At 43.3% G+C, this 14,892-nt stretch overlaps 1 protein-coding gene across 1 annotated transcript in view; it reads left to right on the forward strand.

Moving 5' to 3' along the window:
* The window catches only part of AP2B1 (adaptor-related protein complex 2, beta 1 subunit), a 74,559-nt gene that overhangs the window by 14,836 nt on the left and 44,831 nt on the right, over nt 1-14,892 (forward strand). Inside the window, exons 5-9 of the mRNA XM_009583412.1 lie at nt 3,274-3,464; nt 5,622-5,843; nt 6,737-6,857; nt 9,096-9,191; nt 13,903-14,018. Coding sequence (XP_009581707.1) covers nt 3,274-3,464; nt 5,622-5,843; nt 6,737-6,857; nt 9,096-9,191; nt 13,903-14,018 — 746 coding nt within the window. The remainder of the gene's footprint in view (nt 1-3,273; nt 3,465-5,621; nt 5,844-6,736; nt 6,858-9,095; nt 9,192-13,902; nt 14,019-14,892) is intronic.

Below are 14,892 nucleotides of genomic sequence, written 5' to 3' on the forward strand. Positions count from 1 at the left end.
GTGTATAATCATTGCTATTTATTTTCAAGGTAAAAAACCCAACCTGTTGTGTAACTTATTTTATTACTTTGTACCTTGTACTTGCTGTTCAGTGCAGTTGGACTTGACTATCTTGTGTTGCTCTGTTAAGGAAGAAGTATCAACAGAGTTGAAGATTTAAGGTGCAGCTTTGATGTTGTAGTTTTTCTTTATCTTTCTAAATATTTCCAATGACACTTATGTGACTGCCAAAGTATGTACTAGGTTACCAGGTGATGTAATACATGAATCGGTGTTGACTGGTTCTTACGGACTTTTTCCCCATACCTGAGTGAAAACTGTTAGTATCCCGAACTGTGGACAACGCTTCAATCTTTGTTTACGTGTTGCCTGAGCCATCACTTAGTGAGAGTTGCAGCAAAGTAGGAGTCGTTGTGTATTGGAATGAAACTATGCAGTGCAGCTTGTATTGATCTGTGTTCCTTTCTCGTAATGAAGCCAATGGCAGTGCCAATGAAGAGAGGTGAGCGTGCATACTTGAACCAGTGTTTATGTTGGACTGGTTCCTGAAATCTGTTTTCATTTCAACTGTGCTGTGGCTGTGTAAAAAGCCTTAAAGATGCTAATTATTTTTGTTGGCATACCATAACATATCAATATGTTCAGTGCGAATCGCCAGCAAGTACTTTTTTTTTTTAATAAATGTTGCTTAAAGTTTGAAGATATTCCCCATCCCTTCCCTTATCCCCTTTTGCTTTGTTTATCTTCGTGTCACCAAGTTGACAGCAGCGCTGTTCTGCTATGGGAGAAGGTGAGGACCAGCTGTAATTGTGGACTATGAGACTGTATATCCCAGCCTGTCTGGCAGAACTGAGCTGCCACCAAATGTTTCATAGCCCCTTCCAGTCCTTTTTTTGTAACACCCAAGGAGACCACAGGCCATGCTCCTAAGTGCATCCTGCCATCTGAAAACACAGATGCTTTTAATGGAAATCTGACATCTAGTGGGTTGCCATGGAGTGTCCCATCCTCAGCTTTGATTTGGACACTTGCATTTATGCTGCCACGCTAGTTCCTGAAAAGAGCACAAAAAGAACCTAAAAGCAAAACCTTGTTCACAGTCAGGTCTCTGGGTTGGAGCTACTGTGTACCAGGCAGCCCATGGTAACAGCATTTCTGTGCATCCTTTGCCTGTGGCAAACTCAAAGTGATAGACTTCACTTACTCTGCAAGGAAAGAAACTTAAGTGCAGCTGCTTTGACTTGTACTTGCCCCAGGGCTTAGGATATCCACATGGCCCAATTACTGCAACGAAGGTAGTGCCTGGCAGCATGAGTGCATTTGCCAAAGCTCAGCCCTATTCCTTAGCATAACTGACAGGTACCTTTCTGCAATGCTTTGGCTCTGTCACTTTTTTTAGTACTTCAAATTTTTTTTTCCAAATTCCTCATTTCATTTTATAAATGCTTTTTCATAATAGTGTTGAACTTTTCAGTTGCTTTTACAATTTGTCTTCACTTGTAAACTTCCCAAATACAATGAAATTAAACTGTATTTTACTTCAGTTTTACGCTGTGTCACATTAACCATTCAGGAATTAGGCAAATTAAATAATGGGAAGAATAAGAAGCATATTAATAAGTTACTCATTAAAACAGTACGAGAAGACAGTTCTGATTGCTAATGATTTTGGTGACAGAAGGCTCATTCAACTAATGAAATTCATAAAATCTTGGATCGAAATCCTATCTCTGACCTCTAGGTGTGAAATGCAAAACAATCAGCATTACTGTGCTTGTGCAATGACTTTGGAATATATTGGTTTAATGACAAGCAGTGATGGGAACAATGCAGAGAATTTTCTGGTCGCGCTGTTCTTGTTTTCAGTATACTGCATCAAAGGAATCTTTAGTCATCCAAAGAATCAGACGATTTTAGATAAGATGTTTCTTTGCCTTAATCCCATAGAAAATAATGCTATCAATCTTCATTTTAGCAGGTACAAATTGTGAGTTGGGCTGGACATGATATACATTGTAAAATATCCTGAAAATGCCTTTTCATAGGGTATATCAGTTTTGTGTGTCAAACTCAGGCTTAAATCCCTTTTCTAGTTAGTTAAAAAATAAGAGACTTTTGTCTCGTCTGCAAATTTTCTATTTTTGTCTATATATTCAGCAACTCTTCTATTTTAAAAATCTTCACATGGCATCTGTTAGAATAGCTGGTGAACTTGAGTATGGAACTAAGAATTAGAAATTTGTGTTGCACTCCCACTTCTCACCTTTGTCAAGCTGGACCCTGGACCTCCTCTCTGTTTCCTTTCATCCATGCTTAGAAAAGAGAAGACCTTATATAGTCTTAAATGTAGCAAGAATATTTTCAGTGATGAGTTGTGCTGGAGTGCTTGCTTTAAGGGGACTCTGTAAAGCAGACAAATGGATGCTATGGAGACTATTTGGAATTGAAATATGTGTTATTAAAAATTTAGTAGGAGTTGTCCGTTTTAGGGAAATTGTGTGTTTGCTTTCAGACTGGGTGACCTGACAGAATTGCCGCAGAGCTGAAGGCTGCCTGGCACCTGACATCTCCTCTTAATGAGGAGACGGTTCTTCTCATTTCTCGGATCGCGTTAAGCAATGTGCCACGGGACTGCCAAGGGGAAATTAGGCAAGAGGCGTCCATTCCTGAATGAGTAGGGCAATTAGAGGTTTTGAGACCTTGACTATATCAATTGAGCATCTCCTGGAAGTGGGGGGAGATGGTGCCTCCTTGAAGCAAGCCAGGGTGGAAGTCTGGAGCCTGCAGGAAGGTGAGATGTTCTTGTTCCATGTGGACACTCTCTGATGCCATCTCTAGCTTCCTCCAGAGTAAAGCCTGTTGTGAGACTCTGGTCCCAGGTCCCCATTCTGTCCAGAGGCAACTTTAACTTTTGTTTATCTTCAACAAAAATACTTTCAAGTTGTAATTCCTCTAGCAAAATGCTCTTTGAACCCATGCTGGCTTTTCACGTTTCCTGTGTTTGTCAGCCCCCTCCTGATGTGCTGCTATTCTTTCACTTCCTTCCCAAGAGACTCTTCAAATTTTGGCAAAGTCAAGCTTTGGGCTCTCCAGGTTGTTTGTGAGATTGTACTGGGTCCCTGAAGGCTCGGATGACTGACATGGCGGCTGCTGCTGAGCAGCTGATCTCCATGTTTGTTTCCCATGTGTAACTCATGTTATGCCCAAGTTAATCCCTGCCCAGCCACTGATGGCATGCTAGCAAAGAACACATCTTCTTGTCTCTTCTCCCAGGTGGTAGCAAACGCTGTGGCTGCCTTGTCGGAAATCAGTGAATCGCATCCCAACAGCAACCTGCTGGATTTGAACCCTCAGAACATTAACAAGCTGCTGACAGCTTTAAATGAGTGCACGGAGTGGGGCCAGATCTTCATCCTGGACTGTCTGTCCAACTACAACCCCAAGGATGATCGTGAAGCTCAGAGGTATGCTTGTTCCTGCTCTTTGCATGGGCTGTTTAAGGTTATTCGGTAGCAGGGCACTTGCAGGCTTCTGGCAGCGTTGCAACTCTGAAAAGGGCTTGTAATAACAGGGGTCTCTGTTCAGGTCTGTAACAGCACAAATAAGAATTGAAGTAAAAGAGGTTTGAAAGGGAGGCAACTTTTGGTAGTTTGGGCTGATGCTGGAAACCTGCCCCTTTGCAGAACCGCTTTCACTGTTTATCATTAGGTTTTTTTTTTTTACTTTTTCCATTTAAAAGGCTAGTTCTTACGGGAACTGGCACTACTGAGAAGGGATCAGCCCAAGACCAAACCTATAACAATGGTTGACCCATCTGGAAGTATTGTTTGGAGGATTTTCTGTTTTAAAGCAGAGCTTTCAAATCTGGTTTTGCTCCTTTGAGAGGCAAGAAGCCCTTATAGGTTTGGGGGCTTCCAAAGTACTGCAGGTCTGGGACTGGAATATTTTTTCCAACTGAAAACTAGCCTGTGATACGATAGAACTGAAATTAAAGGTAAGAAATTGTTTTTTCTTATCGCTCCAAATTCACCTTTGTGCTTTTACCTTTAGCTGCAATGGCTAAATCTAAATACAAAGACATTAGGGTTTAGGTAGTGGGGTGTTGATTTGTGCACTTCAAGCCTCCTCCTCATCTGTGTCCCGAATCACAAAAAGTCAGATTCTTTACCCAAGAGAACAAGGAACCAGCAAGGAAAATTACTTGGAACAGGGGAATTCTCGACTTGATATATTTCATGTAGATGATGTGGGGGGCAGAGGGGGAGGAAGGGCCACAAGCCCACATGCAAAATCCTGGGCAGGCCTTTTCGAATTTGATGGGTTTTGTTGACCGTTTTTAGAGGCACAACAGATAATTCCCTTTTTTTAAAAAGCCTGCCAGTAGTCTTGCTGATTTTTTTTTTTTTTTTTCTTTTTTCCACCTCCTTCCCCCTTGTGCTCTGTTTCTGTGCCAGAAACAGCTATTAATGAGTGCTAGAAACCTGCAGAGATCTCCAGGGTGTCAGGCCAGTGTTATCCCAGCTTTGTCAGAAAGGGACCGCTAGTTTGAACAGCTGTGAACATGTCCCAGTTCCTCATCTGTAATTCCTCTGAAGAGTGGTGTATAAAACTGGATGGGCAGTAACTACTTTTACTCCTTTGGGTGGAGTTTAACTCTCGGAGCCTGCCTTATTTCAGATAGGAGAATGACAGCACCTAGTTTTATATAGTGTTCTCCTTCACAGCAAGGCTGGTGTCATTATGCCTGTGCGTGGAGAAACTGAGGCACAGAGAATTGAAGCAGCTTTGGCATACCAGGTGACCTTGGGCAGTGGCAGCTGGGAACTTGCCCCAGCTTTGACTTAGACTCCTCTGCTCTTCACTTAGCCATGCTGCTTCCCTTCCGGGGTGGCTGAAAGCAAATCTTTCAGGGAAAGAAACTTTGAGGCACAGATGGGAATAAGATTGTTCTGGGTTAGCAATATGCGGGAGGGGGTGGGAAGAAACTTGACAGATGCTGTAAGAAAGACCATATGAACCCAAACTTCCTTTCCGCTTGGGATGGTTTGTTTAGGATCCTGTTGATCATAAGATCCACTGAGGCAAGTGGTGAAGCTGAGACTTGGGAGGGCATTTAGGTCACTTCTTCCCTGTATCTTCAGAGTAACAGAAAACTTTTTTGCAGAAACAAATGGTTGAAATGGCAGCAAACCCCCCAAGCAAGCCAGAAGCATGTATCACCTCTGAATGATTATATGGGGGCTAAAGTGTTTTTCTCATAGCTGTTTTGTTAAAGTTGTGTTTGTAAGTGACAGACGAGATCACAGAAATAGAGAATACTACCAGGCAAAGGCAGAAAGCCCTAATAACTGAACATGTGTTGGGACTGTAATGCTGAGAGCCGGAAGAGTTCCTGAGCTAACTGTGGCAGGAGAGAAACTTGAAGCTGTGAGAGAAGTCGTTCTTGTTTGCTTCCTGCTGTGTTCAGCAAAGCAGGCCTGTTTGTTGTGAACAAAACCAAATCAAAGAAGTGTCTGAGGAAGCTGTCTTCAGCCATGTACAATCTCCTAAATTCAGATAAGATCTGAAATATTTGTCATTCTGAAATACACGTGAACCCTTTCTTACTCCTCTGTCTCCAGTATTTGTGAACGGGTGACCCCTCGGCTGTCTCATGCCAACTCAGCAGTGGTACTGTCAGCGGTGAAAGTCTTGATGAAGTTCCTGGAACTTCTTCCCAAGGACTCAGACTATTACAACATGCTGCTGAAGAAACTTGCCCCTCCGCTGGTGACCCTGCTGTCTGGAGAGCCCGAAGTTCAGTATGTTGCCCTGAGGAACATCAACTTGATTGTGCAGAAAAGGTAAAGCCTCAGGGGGGTGTTATTCCTGGGTTGTCGAAGGGCATCTGGTTATCTCAGACCTTCAGATCTTTCCATATGCACAGAACTTCATTTCATCCAGGTTCAGATCCCTCAAGGGACGGATTAAACAGTCTCATGACTCTGGGAGCCTGAGTTAATTTTCTTTACAGCATACTTGTGATACCAGTCTTGTACAGTATCTCTTCACCTGCCTGTCTCTTCACTGCCTTTTTAAGAGCAGTAAGAACTGCCCTCTCATTAGACTATACATCGGATTGCAAATAGGAAGGAGGGTGTAACCGTGCAGAACTGTAGAAACTCAACGTGTCGATGCTATTCTCTTCAGCATAGAAGAACCAGGCTGGTGACATACTGATGTACAGTGGGTGGTTTTTTTTCACCAGTTTGCTCCCACGTGCGTGTTTAAATACTGTTGTTCCTTGATGGAAAGGTGGGATAGGTTGGATAGCACTTTGATTACATTCAGGACAGAATTACTGTGCACTGGCATCTTGCAAGTGAAAGTAGAAAATGAGTTTGTAGGTGAGTTTTGCATTGAGATGAGGATGTTATTCTTTCACTGAAAACACTGGCGTCCACTGACTGCCTGCAGTGGTTGGCTCAGCAGTTCAAATGGAGGAGGTAGAGATGTAGGCATAGTTAGAGAGACTTGAATTCTGTATTTTGTATTTAAACAATCTTTTTCTCCAGCCTTCTAACTTTCTTAAAATTGTTGTTCTCATATGTTTGTTTGCATGTCCTGGACACAAAATGACACCATTCTGTTTCTCTGTGAATGTTTGGGTAGATTTCTAAACAAAAGATACCTTTGCTTAGGATAGAGCCCATTGTTTTTACCAGTCTTGAGTGAAACAACGTTATGTTCCCTCCAGGCCTGAAATCCTGAAGCAGGAGATCAAGGTGTTCTTTGTGAAGTACAATGACCCCATCTATGTCAAACTGGAGAAACTGGACATCATGATCCGCCTAGCTTCTCAAGCAAACATTGCCCAGGTCAGCTGAGGAACCTCCGATGTGTTCTGCATGTGTTCTGGGGATGGAAAACCTTTTCATGGTCCTTGCATGAGGATGTATGCAACTACTGCTAGTGTTGTCCTGGCTTTTAGGCATCACTGTCCCTGGTATAGTGCTCTTTGCAGCTCCTTAATGGGAGGTGTTGGAGTTTCCTCCATAATTTAAATGTTAATAGCATGGTATGTCTTGCATCGTGACCGTTAGGTAGGTCTTGTTTCATGCATCGTGACCGTTAGGTAGGTCTTGTTTTACAGATTACAATTCCAGGAGGAGAGCTGATGTCTCCTGTCAAATGAGTCACTGCTAGTGCTGAGGTTGGAATGAGAGGCTTGTTTCAAGTGAGAGGGGTGTGCCTGTAATGGAGACATTCAGAAAGGCCAAACATTACTGAAGTGTGAATTTCAAGTGTATTAGTTAAATTGTTAAAACCTTGCATAGGCACTCTTCAGAGCTAAAATAACTTTTATTTTTGCTTAACTTGCTTCTAGAGTGGAAATTGCACAAAACTAAAGCTAAACTGAGTTGAGACTGCTTTACAGTGTAGATTCTCCATGGATTTGATGTAGTTTTAATCCAAATTCCTTTCTTAAAGGGAGTGTTCTCGAGTGCCACCCTGGCCACAAGACCTAACACTAATGCAGAATGATTAATGCCTCTGGTTAGTGCTATTATTGTGCTATCCTAATTGTCACAAAGCAATTTCATTTAATGTGACATTTTTAAGCAGCTTTCTTCAGCTCTCTCCTCTGATGTTTTTTTGGAACAGAGCAAGGTAATTCATGCCCCTTTTGTGCTGGGGACATGGAAAACATTATAAAAGTCAGTTTCCATGAGAATGTATTCAGAATTTTCTATTTATCTCTGGTAGGCTCCATACCAATTTTAATGCATAATGTTTAGATAATGCAGATTGTTTGGATGAAAGGCAGTGGTGTCTGGAGGGCAGAGTCTGGGACTGGGATCTGCAGACTAATGGTTGAATCTCTTCCTGGTTCTAAAGAGGCATTCCTAAAAACAACCCAAGCTTCATCAGAAACATGCCCTGAAATGAGACCCAAGGAGAGCAGGCTTCTACCCGCATCCTCCCTGTGCGACTTGTCAAGACTCTTCATCTCCGTACCCGTTCTAGACCAAGGCAGCAGACTGGTGAATCTGAGGCACTCAGAATTGGGCAGTATTTGAAAAGCATAAGCTGCTAAACCAGTAGCTCTAAGTACTGTGCAATATAGTCCATCCAAGGAAATAATAAAACTTCAGAACACAGATGTCCTGTCTACTCCTTGCAGATTTATTTGTCTGCAGTCTGGCCCTTCAAGGCCTCTTTATATTGTCATTGTTCTGAGCAATTGGCATCGACTAGAGATTTTTCAAACAACTGTCTCGCTTTGTGCAATCTATTTGTGACATCACGATGAAATCCCTGATGTCATGTTTGACATGAGAAACTGAAACAAATGAGATTTTGAGGGAATATAAATTGCGTAGGGTCTTTTTTTCAAAATCACTTTTTCTAAGCTAAGTGATTTGTTTAAGACAAAGTAGCTTTTTAGTTAGTGGTCTGTAAGATCCCAGCAGGTCCTGGGTTAATCCCTTGTTCAGTTTCCATTAGCAAGAAAACTGAGACAAAATAGTAAATCTTATTCTTAAGAGGGGAAATATCTTCACGCTGTTATTAGTCTCTGTATAGGTGTTCCAGGGTGTCCTCAGATCTCCTCTGCATCCTCCTTTTGGATCCAGTAGGGATCCAGAGGTTCATCTCAGCACAGAAAAGGAGAGATCAAAAATGGTTGTTGCTGAGAGCTTTGCATGCAATGAATGTAGAACAGTAAGTACAACAAAGCATACATAAAATCTATGTGCATGGATGTGACCCCTACTTCACTGTATTTTCAGTGTAAGAAGGAATAGCAACATTAAGTTTGGCAGGGCTGATTTTGCACCCAGCTTTTGTTCAGGGGAATTTGAAAATAATCTAGACTGAGCCATCTTTTGGCTTTGGCCAGCCTGAACCAAGTCTTGCTGCCTAATCCAAGCCAGTGGGTTTCAGAGAGAGAGATTGATTGCAGAGTTTGACTGTGTTAGCTTTGAATGTGTGTGGCTAGCTGTGGAAGAATACATTCTGTTCGTGTTCTGGTATTCAAGTAGCATCACTTGTTAGAGTGGGATGTTCTCTCTGTGTGACCCCAGGGACTCACGTTTGGTGTGCTTTCTCTGCAGGTCCTGGCAGAGCTCAAGGAATACGCTACTGAGGTGGATGTTGACTTTGTGCGCAAGGCTGTCCGAGCAATTGGGCGCTGTGCCATCAAGGTTGAGGCAAGTATCTGAAACTTGAGGTTTTCTGCGGCTCTCTGTCTTCAAAAACAATGATGGGCTTCACCATCTCGTTCCCATGTTACGCAAATTTTCTTTGCTCCTGTGGTGGCAATCAAGTGACCTGGATACATCATGCTCATGGGCAAAGCCCCAGCTGAACAGTAGGGCTTATGAGCTCCAGTTAAGTACATCACGGGAGGGTGGTGTGCTCCTCTCAGGCCTCAGCTTGCAGGCAGAGCAAGGCAGCTTGATGGAATATTTCACTGTACTGGCTTCAATGGAACAATGACCACTTACCCATGAGGACCTCCTTTAATAGCTGTGGCCTGACCTTTTGGAGGGGTTGTGCAGAGAAACTCAGTATTATGAAATGTTTTGTGTCCCCCCTGTTTCAGCTGAATAGAACACATGCATAGAGTTAAAAGAGATCTGGGGCACTTAAGTGCAATTTGCACAAACATAGAGTGACTCTATCTGCTTATCTACTGTTAAAGGTCCCTATAGCTTGTAGCTGCATTTGGGGTGTGCTCTCTCTAGCCTAGATGCTTACGCAAATACGTTCCGAAGAACTCTGCAGTTATCCAAAACAACAGTCTGAAATGTCCTCTGCCAGTTGAACATCCACCAAAATGCTCGTAATAGAGTTTTTGGTTTTGGTTTTTTTTTTTTAGTGATGTCCCTGTTAATTTCCCTGTAAATTAATCTGATATGCCTGACAGGAGCTCAGAAAGCCTGTGAAGAGAGAGAAGGCTTATGCTGTGGTGTTGGTACTTTTCAGTAAACTGATAACCGAGTGCAAAATGTCACATAAGTGGTCTAATTTCAGCTGAGCTCATTTAGCTTTTGCTAAAGTGTGTTCCCGTGAGCATTGCCTGACAGCTGATTTAAATGAAAACCTAATCATGCCTGGCTGAGTGTAGTGTCAGTGCACAGGTTTCCCTTGTTTCAGCTGAACTACTCTAAGTCTGTGTAAAGAGGACACCAACTTCTGTCCTTTTGTGAGAATCGACTGCCCATGCAGCCTTCTCTTCCTTCCTTCACCTCTTAAAGGCTTGTCACTGCCATGGGCTTTCTTTTAAGTGTGGCCCAATAGAGCAGGCGATCGCTGCCTCTGTTTCGTGTCTGCAGTTCAAAATACTGGGGTGCTTCTTCCATGTTGCGTGCAGGCAGGAGGCTCTCTGGATGGAGCCACAGTGACAGTAGAAAATGCTCTTGAGCATGAAAGAGGGCTGCTGAGAAGTTAAAAGAAGCTAGTGGCAGCCCTTTTTGTAGCGGTGCTTGTGCTGGGTAGCGGGAGTTTGCTTTAGTTCTCGGTAGGGACTTTCTCGCTAGGATTTGGCCATGCGTCTGTCCTAGTTTCACATGAAAGGTGGTGTATTCTTGCAGTATCAAGGTGTTTTTAGAAGTTTTTACCCTTTCCTGCCCTCATCCCCTATATTCTTTCTTCCCATTCCTGATACCATGACAGTCATATTCAATATTCAAAGGACTAATAATAATGTCCCAGCAAATTTGCAGTGACCCTCTGTGTAGTTGTGTCTCTCAATAAGCAGTGTTAACCTTGATTTTTAGCAACGCTCCTTTGAAGACACTGCTGCTAAAGATGAGGTCTGTTTACTACTCTGACAGGAGCCAGATTTAAAGAGGGCAAATATAGAACAACTCATTACAGTGTCCTCATCTCTAGGTTAATCCCTGTCCCCAGTGCATCTGTGTTTACTAGAGTTTGCACTGTGAGTTATGACTAATGGAAGAGTATTCTCTCAGCCATCAGCGTCCAAGTTCCCAAAGCTTAGAAATCTGCTTTTTGACATAGGGCACAGCTGGCAGGAGCTGTTGATGAATGAGTATTCACGGGGAACCTCAGCTCTGCCTTCAAGGATCCTACCTTTAGTCTAATTGTCTCTCACAGAAGAGTAAGACAGTAAATAGATTTGTCTGCTGTGACGTGCACCGTAGAGCAAGTGTGGCATTATCTTTGCTGCGCAGCAGTGCATGGTGCTAACAGCAGAGGTAGCGCTTGTTTTGGAAATGTAAGCAATACCCATGCTGAATAGCAAGGCTGATGGATTTTGCCCAGGCTTAAGTAGGCGTATTGGTTTGGGGGATGTCAGAACAACATCATTTTGCATGGATAGACTAGCTGGGCTCAGAGTTAGCTTGAGTATGTCTACAGCAAACTGTGTGGTGTAGCTAGACTTGAGAGCATGAGGTGAAGGTATCTGGCTTGTGCATTGGTTTGCTCCATTGACAGCCCTAGATGAAGTAGTCATCTGATGCTTTAATTGAAAGGAAACAAAGCACCACTCCTATGGGAAAAGGAAATGAAGTGGATGCAGTAAGAATAATTATTCCTCTGGAGCAAAGGAGAAGCAGGAGCCATATTAGAGGGGGATTTGCCTCGGTTCCAGGAGACTCTGCCAGCAGCCCAGTTTTTAGAAATCATTTAGGGTCATGGCTGTGAGCGTGGTATATGCTACTTCAGTAATCTTGCGGGCTTTCATTTGGTTTCTACAGAAAAACAGAGCAATTTTGATGTTGGTTGGTTGTCCTTCCTCACTCCAACTTGAGAGCTGTTCTGGTTGGAGCACTCTTTCATCAGTTTGCAGAGCAGTGCAGTCCCCAGGGATGTCCACCTTCAAACAGCAATGTGTTTACAAGGGATGGGGTGAGCTGAGATGTATTTTGTTACAGGGGAAATTTTGTTAGAGGGACTGCTCTACTATCCATGTGACCATATGACTGCTCACTTTCCAAGGGACCCTTGGGCTAAAAATCAATACTGCATATTTCAAAGTGGATGTTGTGCTCTCCCTGGAAAAATCATGTTTTGAAGTGTCTAAAGAAAAGGAAAATAAACCTTAATTTGCTTTTCCTTGAATTCTGCAGCTCTTAAAGCTTTGCTAGTTGTAGGCTCTGACAGGGCTGGACTGCTTGTTGCAAACAGTGACTGATGCTGTAGGTTCTGTAGAATAGAGTTAGCTTAGGACAGATTTACCCCAAGTGCCCCTTAAGGCCACTTGTTAAAACATCTAGTGAAAGTTGTTGAGAAACTGGTAACAGATTAAATTGCAAGCTCTGAAGCATCTTGCAAGGACTGTCAGTGGGGTTCCCACTGTGAGCAATGTCAATCTGTGTGGAGCCAGGTCCATGGTCAGTCTCCATGAAATGGAAGCGTCTTCCAGGTCACAGGCCTCAAATCTGTTCTTAAGCAGGAGAGGAGATGGGAGTAGGACATTGTCAGACTGCCATTGCACTGCCTCCATAGTGGCATAGGACCTGTAAAGCCATGCTGAGGAGAGAGAGGTATCATAAAAAAATATTATACCAATCATATAATTTTATGATACCTCTCCTTACTCTGATACCAATTGTATTGGATTTTTTTCTGTTTGGTGTGAATTTCAGGGGAGAGCCTTATGGCCTTTAGTGCCAGTTTGCAAAGACAGAGCAAACACTGGTTTGTAGTGTCTTCTCTCTTGGCTGATCCCCATGCCAGCATAGCCACTGTTTGTGCTTGTAGGCTGTGCTTGTAAGACACCACAGCTAGAGTCACAAGGGCAAGAAATCACCAAGAGGTTTTAGTCTCTGCTTGTCCCAAATTCAGCTCTACAAGTCTTGAGGTTTGTCCTTGAGATTTTTGCCCATTCTCAAAAAACTGATTCCTGTGACTTAAATGCCATTTCATTCCTCCTCCTCCTGCCCAGCCTTCAAGTGCTCTGAAAGTGAAGGGGACTATTAGCTCACTTGAATTGAAAAATCCACCTACGTTGCTATTGTTTGTGCCCTGCGATGTTTGTCTCGATCCTGAATGCTTTATGAATGTTCTGATGGTGACTGCCTAGGCAGTGTCATGAGCAGTCTGCTTCTCACGTTAATCACCAGCTGTATAATGAGGCTTCATATGTGCTCTGCTAATAGCCAAATTGCTGTCCTTATTTGAGACTCTCCGGTGCTAGAGTTGGTTGCTCTTGTGACGTCCTGCCTTACTGTGCTATTTGGGAATAGACCTCCCTGAATTATTTGCCTCTAACTCCAGTTCTGGTTCCTGGAGCATGCCAGTGTCCAGTCCTTGTTACCTTACAGTGCCTGTAGCTGGGAATTTTGAACTAATTAATGTGAAAGCTGCATTAGCAACAGCTGGATTTCTATTTATAGCTGTATCTTCACATGGTGCTAATGACTTCACCCCAAAAATATTGAACTTCTTGCTGGTGTGAGCTGCTTTTTGCTCCTGCTCTTGCAGCTGCTCTTGACAGGATGGTTTTCTCCTGCCTTCTAGCTTCCCCAGACACCTTCCAGCAGTCCCTGTCAAAACTCTCCCAGCTCTGGTTGCCACAGCTTGGACAAGTCCAAGAGGGCTCATTCGGTGGCCTGTTTCAACTGCTAGCCAAGAGGGTGATATAAGTAGTAATGCAGGCAGTGTTCTTAAGGCCTCTTGTGTGGTGATCCAGCAACACAGCATGGTTGCCTCAACTGTTACTTTTTGCAGGAGCTGGAGTCAGCTGGTATCTCCACTGTAATACACAAGCACTTGTCAACCTGTAGATTTTTTCTGGACATGCATATTGAGTTGGTAGCTGTTGTCCTTTTGTTTTCCCCCTCTGGGCCTTTTCTCATGTGCATGCCTCATTCCTCAGCGTGTGCTGTGGGCTGGGAAGGAGTGTTTCTTCAGCTTGTTTTAATTATTTTGTTCTGTTGTTCTCTCTAGCAATCTGCGGAGCGCTGTGTGAGCACACTGTTAGACCTCATCCAAACCAAAGTCAACTATGTGGTCCAGGAGGCCATTGTTGTCATCAGAGATATCTTCCGCAAGTACCCCAACAAGTACGTGAAAGTAGTGTAAGGTTTTTGGAAGCCCTTGTCTGCTAGCATCAGAACAGAGCAATGTAAAACTCACTCAGCATAGCTTACCAGGGCTTTGAAGCAAAGGTGGCCGTTTTTCTGAAGAGCAGTGTCCATTCTGATTCTAGCTCCTAGTACGGTAGGATTCAGATGTTGGCTCTAGATGAGGTATCAGCTTGACACATTATTAGTTTGAATGGAAAGCTTTTCCTTCCCCACTGATCCATATTGATGCTGAGTATAAGCCTTAATCAAAAGCTAGTAACGGTCTTGCAGAGAATGCCAGAAGGAAAATTTGACCAAGTTTACAGCATCAGGCTTCTGGTTTGCTCGTCTCTTCTACAAGGCTTATATACAAGGCCATGAAAGTTCGTGGCTCTCATGGTCTGAGATCCCAGTCAGATTGTGCTGAACAAAACACTGCTGGCTTTCTCCATCAAGCGTTCTCTCTGGCTTGGGCAGTACTCAGCTTCTTTTAAGCTGTTTCTGCAATAAGGTTTTGTCTCTTCAGCTACAGAACAGCAGCAATGTCTTTCAGCAGAGACTTCATGATCACCTAAAAAGTAATATGGGACATCTGCAGGCCTCTCTGGCAATTTCTGCTGTCAGCTACAAGATAGATTGCCTGCTTATGACAGGTATACCCACGCATGGGAATAGGGGAAGCTAAATAATTAGTGCGGGGTATTGTCTGTTTTACAGCAAAGCCTTTGGGGAAGTGTAATATCCAGTTTAGAGTTACCAGTCTGAAGACGCCAGCGAGGCTGCAGGATCTGATACAGACTCATGGTTTGAACTGTTGGATCAAATGTTCCCTTTAGCAAAACAGAGAGGGAGGCAGCTTTGTCTTGAATTC

The sequence above is a fragment of the Fulmarus glacialis genome, unplaced genomic scaffold, assembly GCF_000690835.1.
Source record: "Fulmarus glacialis isolate BGI_N327 unplaced genomic scaffold, ASM69083v1 scaffold31388, whole genome shotgun sequence".
Taxonomy (NCBI): Eukaryota; Metazoa; Chordata; class Aves; order Procellariiformes; family Procellariidae; genus Fulmarus; species Fulmarus glacialis.